Below are 19,703 nucleotides of genomic sequence, written 5' to 3' on the forward strand. Positions count from 1 at the left end.
CAGGGTGCTGTGGTCCTGGGGGTTGTTGGAGGTCACACTTTGGGTTTACTCCAACTTGGATAAAGATTCAGTATGTAACTATATAAATATACTGGCCAACGCAGAGCGGCTCATCGGGGTCTCCCCATCCCCCATCTACATGTACTCAGAGACTCTCGATAATCCAGATTTCATGTTTTCTGCACATCACAAGGAGTTTTTGGAGGCTTCTAACTTGAGTTTCGGCTTTCAGCAAGAAATCAAAAAAACGTGCAGTGACCAGCGGGTTATTCCTTATGATCTATAGACGTACGTGCTGTATAACAATAATCCGCCCCTTATAGAGAGGTAGATTAGTGCTCCACGATGGTAACCATTTTTTGTAATATACTTTATTAACCTATCTAACTTCCTTTTTAATCCCTTCCCACCACTAGCATTTTTTGAATTTTGTTTTCGGCTCCCCACCAAAATATATACACACACACATATAAATATACAGTATATACAGATACTGTATATTATCAACAAAATGCTAAAGATTCAGGAAGCCTCTCCTATCTTTGTTTTATATCCTTCATTTGGTGTAAGGTAGACCCCAGGAGCTGATATACACAAAGCTGTTACCCCACTGACTGAGCCACAAGCTCCATTAGCATCAATGGCATTTTTTTGTCTATTCCCAGTTTCACCTGTCTCTCTCCATATTCTATTTATTCCCTTGCGTGTATTTCATCATACAATGCACAGGTACATCCAGCTTTCTATATGTTCCAATACAGTATATAGGAAATACAGTATATAGGGAAAGAAATGTGAGAGAGAAGAGTGAAAGAGGTGAGAGAGAAAAACTGCTAGCAAAGCTAATAGAGTTCACTGGCTCAGTCAGGGAGGTGACAGGTTTGTTCGTCAGGTGCTGAGTTCATGTCCTGCCTTATGGTGGATAGAGGAATCTGTTCAGTATGTGTGTACTGTGTGTGTATAGGGAAGACAATACGTTTGTAGGGACCGTGTTGGGGGTTCAATCCCAATCTTACAAATTAAATTGTAAGTTGGTGGAGGGATCTCTGGGAATCTTCCACATTAGTATTCACTTGTCAAGAGCCAACTTATTGACTACAATATTTTACTTAGTCATCCACTTCTTGGCTTCTGAATGGATGGACAAGTATTTTGTATTCTTCTCACTGTCCTGTCACTCACGTGATGCAGTTTTACAATTTTCTTGGCCCAGAGACCGCTATCAGTGAGCTGGATGAGGCAGATTCTCTTTTCTTGGGGAAGCTTCTTCATGACTGATCCTTGATACGCTCCAGTGACCTTTCACTTGGAAATCCTCCTAATAACACTCTGAGCTATTGGGGAATGTGAGGACAGAATGTCAGTTGTAGGATACAAGAAGAAGATTCTACCACCACCAAGAGCAAAACAGTGAGAGGAATCCGCAGAACTGATCATATGCTAAATAGTTACATGAGAGGAATCCGCAGAACTGATCATATGCTAAGCTACAGAGGAGTCAGAGGTCAGAGGTGGGAAATTTTAGGACACAAGGGGTTGAAGACAGGCAGCAGAAAGGTTCCCAAGGGTTTCTAAATTTTTATGAGCTATACAATCTAAACAGAGAAGGTTACATATACCTGCTACAGTGTATACAACTTATTACAAGTTATACACAGAGCACATTATAGCCGTAACGTATGTACATATGTAGCAGAACTGATGTTGTCCAGCGCTGTGATATAATGGTGGTCATACACGGCGCAGTCCCTTCATCGTGTGATATCAAGTTATGGGATATAAACTGTGATGAGACATGTTGCCTCAATAGATCGGCTTTATCGAGGTACAAACGACAGGTTAAAGCTAATGGGGGCGTTGAGGAATCCCATCAATTTTGGAGCAACATCGTTCTCGGTGAATTCAGTCTGAGACGTCAGCTTAAAGTTTTGTAGGATGTTGGTGAAAAAAATAAAAAGTTCCATCCGGGCCAAACTCTCTCCTGGACAGATTCTCTTTCCTGGAAAGAATGGAGAGATTTTAGAAAAGATATTACTTTACTTATATATCGCCATCATATGATGCAGCGCTGTACAGACATTGTCACCAGTCACTGTCCAATATATTGTTACTTCTATTACAGGCTGCACAGAGAACCGGAAAACCTTCTTAATATGGCGGTGCCCATAGACCACAAGGAAAACGGCTGAACAAGGCGCTGGGGGCTGCAATCAGTGCCGTATAATACAGCAAAGGACCGTCAGTTCAAGACACCATGTTTAAGTATCCAACATCCACCATATTATTACAGCAGATGTTGGGAAGGGATTAAACACCGCAGGTCCACATGGCCACCGTCCTGGAAGGAGACACATTCTGGCTCTCACAAATGAATGAACTTTAGTGTGAAAATCAAAATAAACCAATAAAAATGGATTCACCAGTGGGGAACCACAGTGGTCAGTATTGGAGGGGTCACTTAAAGGGGTCTCCTATGTACATAATCACATCTATATTTGTAGAGAATTAAAAGTTCAACATTTTTTGCATATATAAGTAGTTAAAAATTCTGCAGCGTTTTAAAGATTTTGTCTATCCATCTTAGTGGTGACGTCTGTTGTCTTGATCGGTTGCCAATGGATACGACCACGAATACAGATATTTTCTATGGTCTGGGAGTTGTCAGGAGACAGCTATGATTTTCTTATTGTAGCAGGGTCATAAGACAGGGACACTACATGTATGAGAAGATAATCCGATCACAATAAGGACATCATGGCTGGTTATCAGGAGGACACTACATGTATGAGAAGATAACCCGACCACAATAAGGACATCATGGCTGGTTATCAGGAGGACACTACATGTATGAGAAGATAACCCGACCACAATAAGGACATCACGGCTGGTTATCAGGAGGACACTACATGTATGAGAAGATAACCTGACCACAATAAGGACATCATGGCTGGTTATAAGGAGAGGACACTACATGTATGAGAAGATAACCTGACCACAATAAGGACATCATGGCTGGTTATCAGGAGGACACTACATGTATGAGAAGATAACCCGACCACAATAAGGATATCATGGCTGGTTATAAGGAGAGGACACTACATGTATGAGAAGATAACCTGACCACAATAAGGACATCATGGCTGGTTATCAGGAGGACACTACATGTATGAGAAGTTAACCCGGCCACAATAAGGACATCATGGCTGGTTATCAGGAGGACACTACATGTATGAGAAGATAACCCGACCACAATAAGGACATCACGGCTGGTTATCAGGAGGACACTACATGTATGAGAAGATAACCTGACCACAATAAGGACATCATGGCTGGTTATAAGGAGAGGACACTACATGTATGAGAAGATAACCTGACCACAATAAGGACATCATGGCTGGTTATCAGGAGGACACTACATGTATGAGAAGATAACCCGACCACAATAAGGATATCATGGCTGGTTATAAGGAGAGGACACTACATGTATGAGAAGATAACCTGACCACAATAAGGACATCATGGCTGGTTATCAGGAGGACACTACATGTATGAGTATGGACAAATACCTGCTGAAAAAGCCATCAGGGCTTCGTTCTTCATAAAGTGGCCGCTCTCATCCAAGAAGTGGTTTGGATTAAACTCCCAGGAAGAAGAAAATTGTTTGGGGTCTCGATGAACGGTGGAGAGTAAAGGGTAAACTTGTGTGCCCTAAGAAGACAAAACAGACCTGTCAATATTACTGTGATCCTCCATATTGGGTTTGAAGTTAAGATGCTTTGCTTGCTTTTCTTAGTCTGTGAGGGCTAATTCTGGATATTCTGTATTATTACCACCATGTGAGGCTCTTCTTCTACATACAATGAAAAAAAAACATGGAAATAAAGATCATAACTCCAGAATTTGTGAACCTTGGAAACATGGCAACATTGGATGAGGATGAAGATATTATTTGTTATTACTGGTAGGAAGGTCCTTTGCTGGGACACGGACTGCCTACAGTGGAAGTATCACATAGGGTTGTCTTCTCCTTGACCTTTGGGGCCATGCTGTAATAAGGTCTCATTATTTTCGGTTGAATGTTTTTGCTGTTTCGTAGCTAAGCTTTTCCTCACTTGTGTCAAAGATTCACTTTTTTTTTAACTAAACCATCCATGTAAAATACCTGGCCGAGGCAGATTGGCTCGTTACCTACACCGCCCCCATGTTAGGCCCAGCTCCCTTATACCTACCTTCGGAATCTGATAACCTCTAAACTGGACATCTCTTGTCACCATACGTGGGACACCCAAAGGAGCAATGTCACAGAATCTCTGGACCTCATGGATAACCGCCTGCGTATAATGCATTTGCATCCTGTCCTCAAAATCTGGGGCCCGATCTCGCCCAATCACTTTATCAATCTCCTCATGGAGCTTCGCTGTAATTAAAGGGACATATATTATAACCAAATCAATCTGTCACATTTGTCGCTGCTAATATTCCTCTTGCACGCGCAGGCAATCACAGCAGTACTGCGCATGCACTGAGAATACGAGCGGCATGATCATATACACTGTGATATATAGACATGGTATGGCCCTGTCAATCTGAGGAAGGGGGCAATAGTAGGACAGCACAGGACAGTGGGGGCAATGACATGACCATTAGACAGATCCTTAGAATAGAACGTCAATATTTGATCAGCAGGTTAAAGAGGCTTCAGGAGTGGACAGGTCGTAAGCATGGAGGACACAGGGATGTGGAAGAATTGTGGGAGTAGAGAGGGAAGGGTGGACATAGCAGAGCTGTGTGTATAAGGAATGTGGATGTAGCAAAGCTGTGTGTGGAAAGGACACATTCTAAATGTATTGAAGAATTGAATCAATGTAACAGAACAACTTGGACCTGTTAACAACTTGGATATGGATGACCTGGTCTTAAAGAGGACCTTTCACCACCTCAACCAATTCAGGCTCTTTACATCATTTAATAGGCTTTGCTCCTTCATTTTGGGTACAGTTGAATTTTTTCTCAAGCTCCCTCCCTTCCTGAGCAATCAGTGCTCTCGGTTTTGGTGCCTCATATCCTGTTTAAACTCTGCACTTTAAAGTGGGTGGTGTCAGGCAGGAGCTGGCAATGGGGTGGGATTCTGAGTTCTGACAGTCTTCCGTTATTATTGGAGCCCTGAATTGTGGCCATCTGACAGTATAGAGACAATACACCAAAACTAGCTGCACTGATTGAATAGGAATGTTGGGAGCTACAGAAAATAAATTCCCCCAAAAAATTGCAAGTGTATCTTGTCCCAATCTCTAGCAGATACCTGTGTGTAATAGGGTAAAGACAAATCATCATTCTTATCACTTTTGCATTCAGGTGGCAGAAATTTATACTCCGTTTCCCTTTAAGGCCAGGGCCGCTGCTACTTTTTGCAAAAATACCAATTGAAATTAACTATTTAGTGACCGGTGCAGCCATAAGAGTGCAGACAACTCTGTGCATGCATGTGACTTGCAGTCGTAGCCTAGTAGTTAAAGCCAATTAGTAGCGCTACAAAGAGTTGCAGTGTAGGCCTGGCCCAAGCATCCATGAATGTGCCACCTCAGGCTCCATGTATTACATTGTCACCTTGTATTTCGGGATATTTCAGTAAGATAAGCAGCCCATGTCTCAAGCTTGTGCTCATAATTTCTGTCCCCGATATGAACAAGTCGCGAGAGGTCACCAGGAGATTTTTTAAAATGAATTCAGTGTTGGGATTATTCTTCTCCTGTGGAGACATTATTGAGAAATCCTGATATAATAAAGGGCAGAAAAGATAAGATCTGCTATCCTCTAATACAGCGATCCCCCAAAACGTGAGCCACAAATCCTTTGATAACGCGTGAAGATTGGCGGGGGTCACGAGCGATCAGTGGTAGCGAGGCTGTACAGTAAATTCTCATCGAAAAGCGCCTCGCACCTTCAGAAAGTTTGGGACCCCGTGCTCTAATGCAGACACCGTGTAGGGTCTTATTACCTGGTCCATTTTGATGAGGAAGCTGTCAATGAAACATCTGGGTGAGTTGGGGTCCAGGGTCTCCCGATTGGCCTTCACCCTCTCGTGTATAAAGTCGATCATTTCCTCTGAAAGTCGGTTTATCCTCTGGAAAGGTCCAGGAATGTAGTTTATAAATGTCGGGAGAAAGGTCAGAAGCTGGAGAGGTGCAAAAAACACAAAAATAAAATTGGAAGAGATTCCTAAATCCTTGTCAAGTAGATTTGAGGAATGTTTTGTATAGGCTTCACCTGATCCACAATAACTCACTTTCTAATACACTTACATGTCAGCGTTCACATTGGTCTCCAATTTCACGGACAACAGGTCCACTGTGTCAATTTACCAGTTTGGCTTTGGGCTACTCCTGAGTGTGACGTCACCATTTAACCCCTAAACAGGGATCTGGTCTTCACTGCAGGGAACCACCAGTTCCCTCCTCTAGGGGTAGGTGTCCTGGTGTAGGTGACAGCTGACTTGGCTAGACATATAATATATAACTAATGGGACAGGCAAGAGAGTAGTCAGAGTACGGGCTGAGGTCAGGACTAGCAAAGTAAGGGCAGGGTCAGTGATCCAGGGAAGAGGTCAGGACAGGCAGCACAAGTTCAGAGGTCAGGAACAAGCTGGGGTCAGACACAGGTAATCAGCAAATACAGGAAACAGAATGCTATACACACACCTTTGAAGGAAATGGTCAACTAGGAACCTGAATTGCTCAGGCATCTTTCTGTAATTGAGGATGGAGAAGAATGAGACATGCACACTCTATGTGTGGCCAGAACAGGAGATGTAGAGAAAGCTGGGACATTATGAGGCCTATAAGTTAGCAACGGCCATGACTGGTGGGGAAAGTGGGAAGCCATCAGCCCGGACCGCAGACGTTATATCTACCAGGTCCACCACAAGCAGCAAGGCATTTTTATTTCTTATCTTGTCTGTAGTCCATTCCTAGATGATTTCAGCACACTGTAAATAACATTACTCGAAATAGTTACCTGTCCCCAGGTAGAACTAGCAAAATGTAAACTTTCTTCCAGATTTGCAAGCAGTCTGGTAAACCTCTCATCTTCATACTCAAAACGTTCTCCAAATATTATGGAACAGAGAACATTAGAAAAAGCGTCCATGAGCTTCTTGGCCGGATCTACGGGGAGGCCTGGGATGGAAGGAGACAATTCATTGTACAACGCACATCACTGTTTAGCTGTAAGCCCCTCCTGATATATTCTGGGATAGTATGGTGGATATAGGGTGTTAGACATGGCGCCAGCCCAAAGGCTGAGAGTGGCCGTTTAGAGGGGGTCTCTAGGAAAATAGTATTAATGATCAACTCTTAGGATAGGTCATGAGTGTTAAATTAACAGGGGTTCAACATCTGGAACCCCTGCCGATCAGCGGCCACTATATGGAGAACAGAGCTAGAAGCAGATAGTTCTGTCCGGTGTGTAGTGGTTATGTTGGGTTACCGCAGCTCTGCTCCTACAATAACTATCTGAGAAGGGCTGATCGGTGGAGGTCCCTGGCTTTGGAACTTGAAATTATAGCGCTGCTCACTCGCTGTACTTCTAGAGGCGCTGGGTTTGGGTACTAAAGCCGTGTCCCATTCAAGTCTATGCAGTCCCCATACATGCCACTACTAATAGTAGCACAGTGACTGGCGTGTAGACAATGCCAGGACCTGAAGGATTCCAAGAAACAGCTGATCTGCTGAGGTCCTGACAGTCAGACCCCCGCCGATCTACATTTGATGGTCTATCTCAAAGACAGGCCATCAATGTTATAAAGTTGGATAACCTTGTGCTTTAGACCATCCTGCACCGTGTCTTACCTTTAAGCTTTCTAAATTCATCCACAACACATTGGGCTTCTTTTTGGATTTTCCATTCCGTGTTTTTCTTTCCAAATCCGAAGCTCTTCAGAGTGAAGGCTCGCAAGATTTTCCATCGTTCACCATTACTCAGGATAAATCCTACAAATATTAAGTAAAACTCCGTCTTACTCGATAGATTGCCGTTGGTGGATCCCATTGGTTGCAGAGAGAAGACTCTGCATGATATTGGCAGAGCAGAAACGTAACAAGATTCTTACGAGTATCAATGTTTCCCAATCAAAATCATGTTTGACAATAAGACATTGGGATGGATTTAGTTATGGAACGTTATGGGGAATATTAGTAATAGCTGAAGATGGATAAAAAGGGAGGAAAAGGGACAAATTCCGCAGGGTCTCCACAAGTAATGGTCCATGAACGAGTCAGACCTATGCAAAATTTTAGGTTTATCTCATACAAATTCATCTGTCTGTTTAAGGAGGCAGCGAAGGTGTGTAACCATAGAACTCACCTTCTTGGCATCCTCCAGCGCTCCATCATCATTGGGCCAACAATGGTCTCCTGTTTGACAACAAAGCCTGTAAACAGGACCTTAGTACCAGAGGCCTCCTGATTCTGCCGATAGGATCACAGAAGTGGGGAGAAGCGGTGGCATTCACTTACTGATCCCCATTCCTACCTCCAGGCTCCTCCACTTCCCCTTCAGCCTTCAAGGAGGCCCTGTGCACCAAATATTATGTTATGACACAATGTGCTAATATCTGGGGGCCTGGAGGCTGAAGAGGAAGTGGAGAAGGATGGGGGCAGGAACGGGCATCGTTGGATTAAACCGGCTGGTAATGGCCTATAAAAAAGCAGCAGAGGGCCAGTACGGCTCCCTGAAGGTGCGGGGCTCGCTGGGGGATTGCTTGTAGAGATATGAGCAGGCTATTGCTAAAGTGGCTCATCCTTGACTGGGGTAAGTTTTGGGGAGTCTGTGGTGAGACGTATGTCTGGGTAGGACAAGTGCCCAGTGTTTAGCAGAAGTACGGCTGACCTGAGGCCTGGTTGGTTTGGTCCTTTGGTTCAGTGCAGTGAACTGACTTATAGAAGGGTCATCTGAAAAAGACCCCCGGGACAGAGTTGGGGGTAGTAGAAGGCTACACAGGTTTAAAGTACAAAAAATTGTGTTTGAGGGTTTAATAGCGAGTTGCCATTTTGACAGATAACTAGACATCTCCCTTACCGTAGCCCTGGGTAAATCTCTCCAGCACAGGGATGGGGCCTCTGGCACCAAATTCTTCCCCTCGACTCACAAGGGCTTCCTTAACTACTTCATATCCACAGAGAAAAACCACCGGGCTCGAGCCAAAGTAAAGGGTAAATACCGGCCCATACTGACCCCAAAGCTGAAAAACAGATCAGAATCATTAAGTTACGATTTTCCTTCAATATAAAACATTTTACCATCGGCTCTAGGAAGTTATTTGTAATATCTATACTGCGCTCCAGTAAAGATGGTAAAACCGATGAATCTGTAAAATAAGATTCAAGAAGATTCTCATATCGAGAGCAAAACTTTTATAAAATAAAATTAAAAAGGTGCCATAAAATCCTGAGTGACAACCTCCCTCCCTCCTCCAGGACCTTAATAATGGGCCGTGGCCGGGTCTCCCAGCAGGACAATGACCCAATACATACAGCCAAGGCCACAAACGAGCGGCCCATTAAGGTTATGGAGAGGCCCAGCCAGTGTCCAGACCTCAATCCCATAGACAACTTATGGAGGAGCTGAAGGTCTGAGTTGCCAAGTGACAACCTCAAAATCTTGAGTGTGGATGCGGCGTTCCCATTCATGATTGCACCACGGACCCCCCCCCCCCTCATACAGACTTGGTAAGCAGTGAGTGGAGGTATCTGGGGTGTGAGACCCCAATTCCTGACACATTGCAGATATTTAGCCACGGCCACACAGACACAGGTGTAGAAACCAATCCAATATATATATTGGATTCTCTTTGTTTTGCTTCTTACTAGAACCTACTAACTCTGTGTAATAGATTCCTTTGATAAAGGTCCTTAGTAAATCTGATGTAACATTAGCCAAGCCGTCCTTATTGCTTAAGAAGTTACTCCAAGACTTGTTGTACAGGATGAAATTGCAAAATTGCTGTTAATTAATGTTGTGAAATTAGAGTCTCTAGTGAGTAGGGAGGGATCGGTCACATCAGGATCTGCGTGAGTTTATATTATTACAGTGGTGGGGGCGACCTATAGAGGTGATAGATACATTAGATATTAGAGGGATCTCCCCCGCGGGCAAGGTCTGCAAGTCATGACAAAGGATCCACTGAGTTACAAAGGGTTAATCTGCGCCCCAATAGCTGGAAAGTGTCTCGGCAAAATCTACGGCCGCATTAAAACCAATGAATATCTGATCACATTTTATGTCAATCTTCTAATTAATCGCAGTTCTATAAACCCTAAATACAATTTATCCCCCCCCCCCCCTTATCATAGAATACGTAACTGACCTTAATAAAAGACGTCACGAGCTTCCCTCTATGGAGGTGCCACAAGGACCCAATCACAGGCAGGGGTGTAGGACCAGGGGGCAGGTCACGTCTTCTGGAGATTGTGCCCCAAGTCGAGTAGATAAAGATGCAGATCAGGATCAGAAGCGCAAACCACGTCGTGTCCATGGTGTGAACACAGACATACAATGTACAGAGGGATGTAAATGACAGGGTGGAGAGAAAGCAAAGGACCAGAGCTCAGGCTGCGCCCTGTTTACAGAGGCAGTGATTATATATAGATATACACACACTATATAGATTATATATTACTCATCCATCTGCCTACTGCCAAATGTGACAAGAGGAACAGCAGATCCCAGGACAGCAGCGAAATAAAAGCTTCTCTAATGACAAACGGCTTTAAAGGGTTAAAATCATTGCAGTAATTAATGTATAATAGATGGTAGTGATTGTAACAGGTTATACGTTGTCACCGCCAGAATCTCAGTATGTTCTATTTAATACTTACTGACCAGGACAACTTTTTTAGCTAAATCTTATTTTGGGGTGAAGTATTAGCGGCTCACTGGCCAACTGGAAATAATAGAGCTCATCAAAACAAAGAGTTCATCAAATGAAGATCCTGACAGACAGCAGGCTACTGTCATGCCAACCACCAGTGCAAGTTCTAACACTAAAAATGTGTGTGAAAACAGCAACACTACTTCTGTGCTGGTCTTGCCAGTAGCTGAGGGTTGTGGTACCTTCTAAGAGTAAAGATGGATTTTTTCATTACTTTTCTCATTCACCTGAATTACAGCAGGACATGACATCTGACAGCAGTGAAACACAAATGGTGAGTCAGGGTTTTGTCTGTTTCTCCTCCTACTCTGTAATGTGACAGACACACATCCCATTCCCTAGTAGTCATGTGGCATCTGCTGAGAGATATTCCTCCTAGTCCAAGTCATCCTCTTCTGGATGAGTTGGATAAGAACAGACAGTGGTTTTGGAAGTTGAGGAGGCCGAGATGGAAGATATAACTGTTGTGGTGGAGGTGAGATAATGGTATTTGTGCTGTTAGAGGCACTAGGGTGAAATCTGGAGGTGGGAATTGTGAAGGTATAGAGGAATCCCATAGCTATTATGAGCCAAAAAAAAAAAAGTGGCAAATTGGTCAGGGTGACAGCGACATCAGAAGAAGATGCCTGGGGTAGGTCTAAGCCAAGCTTGGGTGGTGGAGGTGCCTGTGGTTCTGGCAGACACATTTCCACTGCTTCTAGTGTCATCTTCTTTATGGAAATTTTTTTTGCATATTACCAAATGTCCAATCCACAGCAGGATGCGAGATCTACAAGCAGAAAATTCGTCATGCCACACGAGTAGAAACCAGATCTCTCCGTACTCACATAAGCATCACCAGCCCATATGGTAACATGGAATTGGCAGTGACAGCAACTCAGCGCTGATCAGTGACGTAACTAGTAATGGCAGGTCCCCGTGGCGAACTTTTGACATGTCCCCCCTCCCGACCGACACCGATGCCGAAGACCTCGACTGACCCCCTCCTCCGCATTTCTGCGCGCTCTATTGTGCCCCTAGTGGCCCCTGCACACAGTATTATGTCCCTTAGTGGCCCTTGCACACAGTATTATGTCCCTTAGTGGCCCTTGCACACAGTATTATGTCCTTTAGTGGCCCCTGAACACAGTATTATGTCCCTTAGTGGCCCCTGAACACAGTATTATGTCCCTTAGTGGCCCCTGAACACAGTATTATGTCCCTTAGTGGCCCCTGCACACAGTATTATGTCCCTTAGTGGCCCCTGCACACAGTATTATGTCCCATAGTAGCCCCTGCACATAGTATTGTGGCCCCTAAACACAGTATTATGTCCCTTAGTGGCCCCTGAACACAGTATTATGTCCCTTAGTGGCCCCTGCACACAGTATTATGTCCCTTAGTGGCCCCTGCACACAGTATTATGTCCCTTAGTGGCCCCTGCACACAGTATTATGTCCCATAGTAGCCCCTGCACACAGTATTATGCCCCATAGTGGCCCCTGCACACAGTATTATCCCCCATAGTAGCCCCTGCACACAGTATTATGTCCCTTAGTGGCCCCTGCACACAGTATTATGTCCCATAGTAGCCCCTGCACACAGTATTATGTCCCTTAGTGGCCCCTGCACACAGTATTATCCCCCATAGTGGCCCCTGCACACAGTATTATGTCCCTTAGTGGCTCCTGTGCATAGTATTGTGGCCCCTGAACACAGTATTATGTCCCTTAGTGGCCCCTGCACACAGTATTATCCCCCATAGTGGCCCCTGCACACAGTATTATGTCCCATAGTGGCCCCTGCGCACAGTATTATGCCCCATAGTGGCCCCTGCATACAGTATTATGTCCCATAGTGGCCCCTGAACATAGTATTGTGGCCCCTGAACACAGTATTATGTCCCTTAGTGGCCCCTGAACACAGTATTATGTCCCTTAGTGGCCCCTGCACACAGTATTATGTCCCTTAGTGGCCCCTGCACACAGTATTATGTCCCTTAGTGGCCCCTGCACACAGTATTATGTCCCATAGTAGCCCCTGCACACTGTATTATGCCCCATAGTGGCCCCTGCACACAGTATTATCCCCCATAGTGGCCCCTGCACACAGTATTATGTCCCTTAGTGGCCCCTGCACACAGTATTATGTCCCTTAGTGGCCCCTGCACACAGTATTATGTCCCTTAGTGGCCCCTGCGCATAGTATTGTGGCCCCTGCACACAGTATTATGTCCCTTAGTGGCCCCTGCACACAGTATTATACCCCATAGTGGCCCCTGCGCACAGTATTATGCCCCATAGTGGCCCCTGCACACAGTATTATGTCCCATAGTGGCCCCTGCACATAGTATTATGTCCCATAGAGGCCCCTGCGCACAGTATTATGCCCCATAGTGGCCCCTGCGCACAGTATTATCCCCCATAGTGGCCTCTGCACACATTATTAGGCCCCATAGTGGCCCCTGCACACAGTATTATGTCCCATTTTGGACACACTTTTTCAGACCCCAGAGTATAATAATCGGAGACCCAAGGGGAATAAAAACATTTAAAAAAAACACTGTTACTTACTTGTCCCCTGTCTCTGCCGCAGTCCTCCGTTGTCGTCCTTCTTCAATGACATCGGCTGTCATATGACCCGGGACGCAGGCCGGGTTCATGTGATATCAGAGATGTCAGACAACTAGGCCTGAGGCCTGCCCGGATCGTGGAGAGGTAAGTAACAGTGTTTTTTATGTTTCTTACCTCTCTCCCGGGCCTCGAATCATTATACTTGATTGTCTGCAAAGACCCCCCGAGTATAATGATAGTCTTTGTGGGGCCTGCAGTGTCACTTACCGATCCCGGCCCAGCCAGGATCGGTAAGTAAATAGGGCCCCTTACCGGCTGGAATAACTCCAGCCGGTAACGGCCTATTAAGAAAAAAGAAGAAAAAAACGCAGCGATAGCGGCTGTCACCAGGCCCCCTAATGTCCTGGGCCCTGTGCCGCTACCACTGCTACCATGGTAGTTACACCCCTGGCGCTGATGTAACATTAGCCAAGAAGTCATTCACCTAATTTCCTTCTTCTGGATATAAAACTTTATTAAGAAGCAACTTCAAGATTTATTGTACAAGATGAAATTCCAAAATTACATCTGTGAAATGAGTAGGGAGCGATCAGTCGCCATCAGGATCCGTGCAGTCACTGTGGGGATGAAGTAGGTATATATTACTACAGTGGTTGGGGTGACCTATAGAGGCGATGGATACAGTACGTGTATAGATACATTAGATATTAGAGGGATCTCCCCCGCAGGCAAGGTCTCCAAGTCAAGAAAAAGAAACTACTGGGTTACAAAGGGTTAATCTGTAGATTTAATAAATATTTCAGCTCAAGAATAATAAAATATAATCAAATATGCATTGTAGATCATCTTTACTGGAATCTCTGCATTGGGCTTATTCAGACATTCAGATTTTTAACAGATTGATGTAATTTTATAATTCTACTAGCATCTGCCCACGACTTCGTCCGCGGGTTGGCAGTGGCGCTGAGCCGCGTAGAGGCAACCCGTCTCCTGTGCTCCCCCTGCCTCGCGTGGCCGGACCCCCCTTTGTATCCCCCAAAGTGGGGCCTGAGCACCATCCTCCCGTGCGCTACCCAGGGTCACAAAAGCTTTGTCCGCGGGCCAACCATGACCGTACCCGCACCCTACAGTCTCTCGGGGCTCCCCAGGGCCCCACACACCTTGCCCGCGGCACAATGTTTCACTCACCTTACCCACACCCTACTGTGTCCCGGTGTACTTATTCCGCTGGCAGAGCCGATGGATGTGTTGCCCCTTGCAGAATGCCGCTGTGCAGCCGCATCTGGAGGTTGCACACTCGCTGCTGCTGTCGATAGAGTCATCTGGCCACGCAGAGCAGGTGGCCGGAGCCGCGAGTAGCCACCATGTTGGCCGGGTCACACAGCGGAAACCGGCCCGCCCACATACTGCCTTGGATGTATCGGGCTGCGCCGCTTCTCCACAGGTCCGCCCAGAGCCTGCCGCGCACCAATGGGAGCGCTGCTGACAGACCTGTGATGACGTCATCTCAGGTCCCACAGCGGAGCCGGAGTATCGTTTTGCCGGTCCCAGTGGGGCTGTCGGGGGAGTGCGCGTCTTGTGAAGTGGCCTATGTTTCTTCCGGCTAAATATCTAGGTATGTGCGAAATCTCAGCCAAATCCATTCAGCAGTTTGGCTGTGATAGTGGAACAAACATCCGAACATCCAAACACATAAACTTTCACCTTTATAATATTAGTAGGATTCAGACATCAATATTTTTGGGTCTATGGAAAATAACAGAGATAAGTTCCATGGTGGTCCATTTACAGACCAATCACCCCCCCCCCCCCCCCCCCATTCATTATAGTTAATGGGTCCCTGAAAATATCAGACAGTAAGAGTTTCCGTGTTCTGTCCGTTCTTCTCAAATCCACAACAATACCAAGGATTGGAATTTAGCTTCAAAATGGTTCATGTCAGTGAATAACGGAACAGTTTTGGATTGGACAAATCCATCAATTGACGGGACCGTGGGCTGTCCGGGGACATCAGACCAACAAGGACCCCCATAGCAGGGGATGGATCGAGTTATGGAATTTACTACTTTATGGCCTTTTGATCATCTCACAAACCCCTTTAGGCCCCACATTGTTTGGAACCAAACCCAGAAGTGGCCACAGAAATAATAGGAAATCAAAAAACTGCAGTAAAATCTTCAACAAAAATGTGGATTTCTTCAATGTGGGACCCCGGCTGTAGCTGAAGAGAATTCAGAGTATAATACATACCAGTGCACATGCAGGATTAGAACAAACTCCGTGCATGCACAGTAATAATCGTATGCGCGCCGATATAGGCAGAGGTTTTTATGGGGCTGACAGTCCTGCCGTGTCTTTACTCCTCAGACATGACTTCATATATTGCACAGGTATCCACCAATGATTCATTACAGGTCTTATATTTCATACACTGATACAGATATTTGGTCTCTGTTTAGGAATCTATATTGTGAAGATCATGAATGTTAGAATAAGGATCGTGCGCATTACTTGTATGTAAGAAGATGGCGGATTATTGTATCTAACTGATATTTGGCACTTTTTATGTAACTTTTGCTCGGACAATTTGCTGAATCTCGTTACATCCTGGAATAAATCTCAGCCCTTGGGTTTGTAGTGACCGAAGGAGCTCGGACCCATCTCGGATTATTATTTCAGTTTCGGAGAGAAGTCACTCTGTTCTCTACGTTAGATTTTTTGGGGTCTCCATCAAATTTTCAAAAAGGTGAAGGTCTAAGGTGAAGGTTTCTCCTTCTGGATCTCTCTAGTTCTCAGTTTCATAATTACCATGAGTTCATTACATGCAGTTTTAATTGTTTGACTTATATTCACTATCCTCAGTCTCTCTTCACATTTATATGGTATAAAAGGAATTAGATTATTATCTTCTTACGGGTGAATATAAAGATTCTGGATAAGTGCAGATATTTTCCTAACAATCATTCCCAGTTTCAGCTCATCATGTGCAATACCTAAAGATGACCAGAAGGTGGCGGGATATCCAAATGTCTGATGTTTTCTGATGGTTATTCCCAGTTTGTGTCCATTATGGGAACAATAACTCAAAGTGACCAGCAGGTGGTGCTATAATACTAACCTGTAAGAATTACAAATCCTACTAATATTATACTGTAAATGTGAAAGTGTGTGTTTGGATGTTTGTTCCTCAATCACGCAAAAATGGCTGCATGGATTCTGCTCAGATTTAGCACATACCTTGGAACTTGGAATGAAACATAGGCTACGTATTCTGCCGGTACATGCCTGCACATCACGACTGCTAGCCCCGAATATGCCGTACCGCAAGGCTAACAGAGCCGTGATGACGTCATCCACTCTGCTTCAGCCACTTTCAATTGGGGCACAGGATTGTGTGGGTGGTGATACCGGAGTGTTCGGAGCGTCTGGACCACGTGCCTGTGGTGTGGGGCTGCGAGAACTGGTTCGCCTGCGCCTGCTGTGTGCACACGCCAAGGGACTGCAGTGTTCGGTCAGAGCGTGGGGGGTGCCACGGACGAAGTCGCGGGAAATGGGGTGATATGCTGGTTCTGGTGACACTAACCTATCTATCTGCAGGGCTGGGGTGATATGCCGGTTCTGGTGACAGTAACCTATCTATATGCAGGGCTGGGGTATTATCCTGGTTATGGTGACACTAACCTATCTATCTGCAGGACTGGGGTGATATGCCGGTTCTGGTGACAGTAACCTATCTATCTGCAGGACTGGGGTGATATGCTGGTTCTGGTGACACTAACCTATCTATCTGCAGGGCTGGGGTGATATGCCGGTTCTGGTGACAGTAACCTATCTATCTGCAGGGCTGGGGTGATATGCTGGGTCTGGTGACAGTAACCTATCTATCTGCAGGGCTGGGGTGATATGCTGGTTCTGGTGACAGTAACCTATCTATATGCAGGGCTGGGGTGATATGCTGGTTCTGGTGAGAGTAACCTATCTATCTGCAGGGCTGGGGTGATATGCTGGTTCTGGTGTCAGTAACCTATCTATCTGAAGGGCTGGGGTGATATGCTGGGTCTGGTGACAGTAACCTATCTATCTGCAGGGCTGGGGTGATATGCTGGGTCTGGTGACAGTAACCTATCTATCTGCAGGACTGGGGTGATATGCTGTTTCTGGTGACAGTAACCTATCTATCTGCAGGGCTGGGGTGATATGCTGGTTCTGGTGACAGTAACCTATCTATCTGCAGGACTGGGGTGATATGCTGGTTCTGGTGACAGTAACCTATCTATTTGCAGGGCTGGGGTGATATGCTGGTTCTGATGACACTAACCTATCTATCTGCAGGGCTGGGTGATATGCTGGTTCTGGTGATACTAACCTATCTATCTGCAGGGCTGGGGTGATATGCTGGTTCTGGTGACAGTAACCTATCTATTTGCAGGGCTGGGGTGATATGCTGGTTCTGATGACACTAACCTATCTATCTGCAGGGCTGGGGTGATATGCTGGGTCTGGTGACAGTAACCTATCTATCTGCAGGGCTGGGGTGATATGCTGGTTCTGGTGACACTAACCTATCTATCTGCAGGACTGGGGTGATATGCTGGTTCTGGTGACACTAACCTATCTATCTGCAGGGCTGGGGGGATATGCTAGTTCTGGTGACAGTAACCTATCTATCTGCAGTACTGGGGTGATATACTGGTTCTGGTGACAGTAACCTATCTATCTGCAGTACTGGGGTGATATGCTGGTTCTGGTGACAGTAACCTATCTATCTGCAGGACTGTGGTGATATGCTGGGTCTGGTGACAGTAACCTATCTATCTGCAGGGCTGGGGTGATATGCTGGTTCTGGTGACACTAACCTATCTATCTGCAGGACTGTGGTGATATGCTGGGTCTGGTGACAGTAACCTATCTATCTGCAGGGCTGGGGTGATATGCTGGGTCTGGTGACACTAACCTATCTATCTGCAGGGCTGGGGTGATATGCTGGTTCTGGTGACAGTAACCTATCTATCTGCAGGGCTGTGGTGATATGCTGGGTCTGGTGACAGTAACCTATCTATCTGCAGGGCTGGGGTGATATGCTGGGTCTGGTGACACTAACCTATCTATCTGCAGGACTGAGGTGATATGCTGGTTCTGGTGACAGTAACCTATCTATCTGCAGGGCTGGGGTGATATGCTGGTTCTGGTGACAGTAACCTATCTATCTGCAGGGCTGGGGTGATATGCTGGTTCTGGTGACACTAACCTATCTATCTGCAGGGGTGGGGTGATATGCTGGCTCTGGTGACAGTAACCTATCTATCTGCAGAGCTGGGGTGATATGCTGGTTCTGGTGACAGTAACCTATCTATCTGCAGGGTTGGGGTGATATGCTGGTTCCGGTGACACTAACCTATCTATCTGCAGGGTTGGGGTGATATGCTGGTTCTGGTGACTGGCTCTCTTTAAAGGGGTGTCTTGTTTATACACTCCATTTTCTATATACACACTTGGTAGATTCGGAGTTCTTACAGGAGGATCACACATTTAGGACGATTATCTCGGAGTCAGATCAGAGGACATCACTCACTATAGAGGATCGGCCATCTCTGCACCTTACATGGACAGCCCATTGATTTCTATAGAACCTGTGTAATGCTTTGTATAACCTGTGATGGCGCTGCACGGAAATTGAACACTTTCAGTGAGGTTTTCCTTTAGATTCCTGCTTATTGCCGCTGTCAGTTCCGTCACAGGACTATTAATGATCTACTTCTGGTCCGTGGTGATGGTCCGTGGTTAAATGATGTGATGTAACATAATTAGGATTTTCTGATGTTGGGGGGCAGAGGATCTCCCTTATTTTATCGATATTTGCACCATTCGCTGGCTTGTCTTTATTCCCAGATCTTGCCACTAGGTTGCTGGACAATCAGGCATTGATCTGTAAGGAGTTTCCTTCCATAAGGTGGTGCTAGAGTAAGTTTTGCAGCAAGAAGGTCTTATTTGCATGTTCTTTTCCAAGAACCCTGAGTGTTTGGTCTTTATCCCGTCTGATTCGCTCCAAATGTATCAGCTAAATGGACAAGTCTACAGTTGTGCCCCAATTTGTGCCACAGACTCCCCCACAGAATCCCTCCTTAACTATTTGCTGACCAGCTGACACTGGTTGGCATTAGAAGGTTAATGTTCTCCTTTCTGGAAGGTGTTGTCCTATAAATCTCACTCCAGTGCACAAGAGG

General features: G+C 45.6%; 1 protein-coding gene across 1 annotated transcript; it reads right to left on the reverse strand.

The window, feature by feature from the left end:
* Window positions 1–1,817: 1,817 nt before the first annotated feature.
* On the reverse strand, window positions 1,818–10,531 carry LOC142184832 (cytochrome P450 2G1-like). Its single transcript, XM_075259931.1, has 9 exons — window positions 10,364–10,531; window positions 9,076–9,238; window positions 7,848–7,988; window positions 7,015–7,175; window positions 5,999–6,175; window positions 5,608–5,749; window positions 4,230–4,417; window positions 3,567–3,708; window positions 1,818–1,999 (listed from the first exon to the last, which is right to left on the reverse strand). Exons 1-9 carry the CDS (start codon window positions 10,529–10,531, stop codon window positions 1,818–1,820), a joined length of 1,464 nt encoding a protein of 487 aa, XP_075116032.1.
* Window positions 10,532–19,703: the final 9,172 nt, after the last annotated feature.

Source organism: Leptodactylus fuscus, chromosome 11, assembly GCF_031893055.1.
Source record: "Leptodactylus fuscus isolate aLepFus1 chromosome 11, aLepFus1.hap2, whole genome shotgun sequence".
Lineage (NCBI taxonomy): Eukaryota > Metazoa > Chordata > Amphibia > Anura > Leptodactylidae > Leptodactylus > Leptodactylus fuscus.

What these genes read in the sequence shown, in the direction of transcription:
- LOC142184832 (XM_075259931.1), bottom strand. Translation starts at nt 10,531, where the DNA reads ATGGACACGACGTGGTTTGCGCTTCTGATCCTGATCTGCATCTTTATC. An exon ending in TCCTCATCAAAATGGACCAG is followed by an intron (nt 5,750 to 5,998) that starts GTAATAAGACCC and finishes ATGTCTCCACAG; the next exon opens with GAGAAGAATAATCCCAACAC. An exon ending in GAAATATCCCGAAATACAAG is followed by an intron (nt 4,418 to 5,607) that starts GTGACAATGTAA and finishes CTTTAATTACAG; the next exon opens with CGAAGCTCCATGAGGAGATT.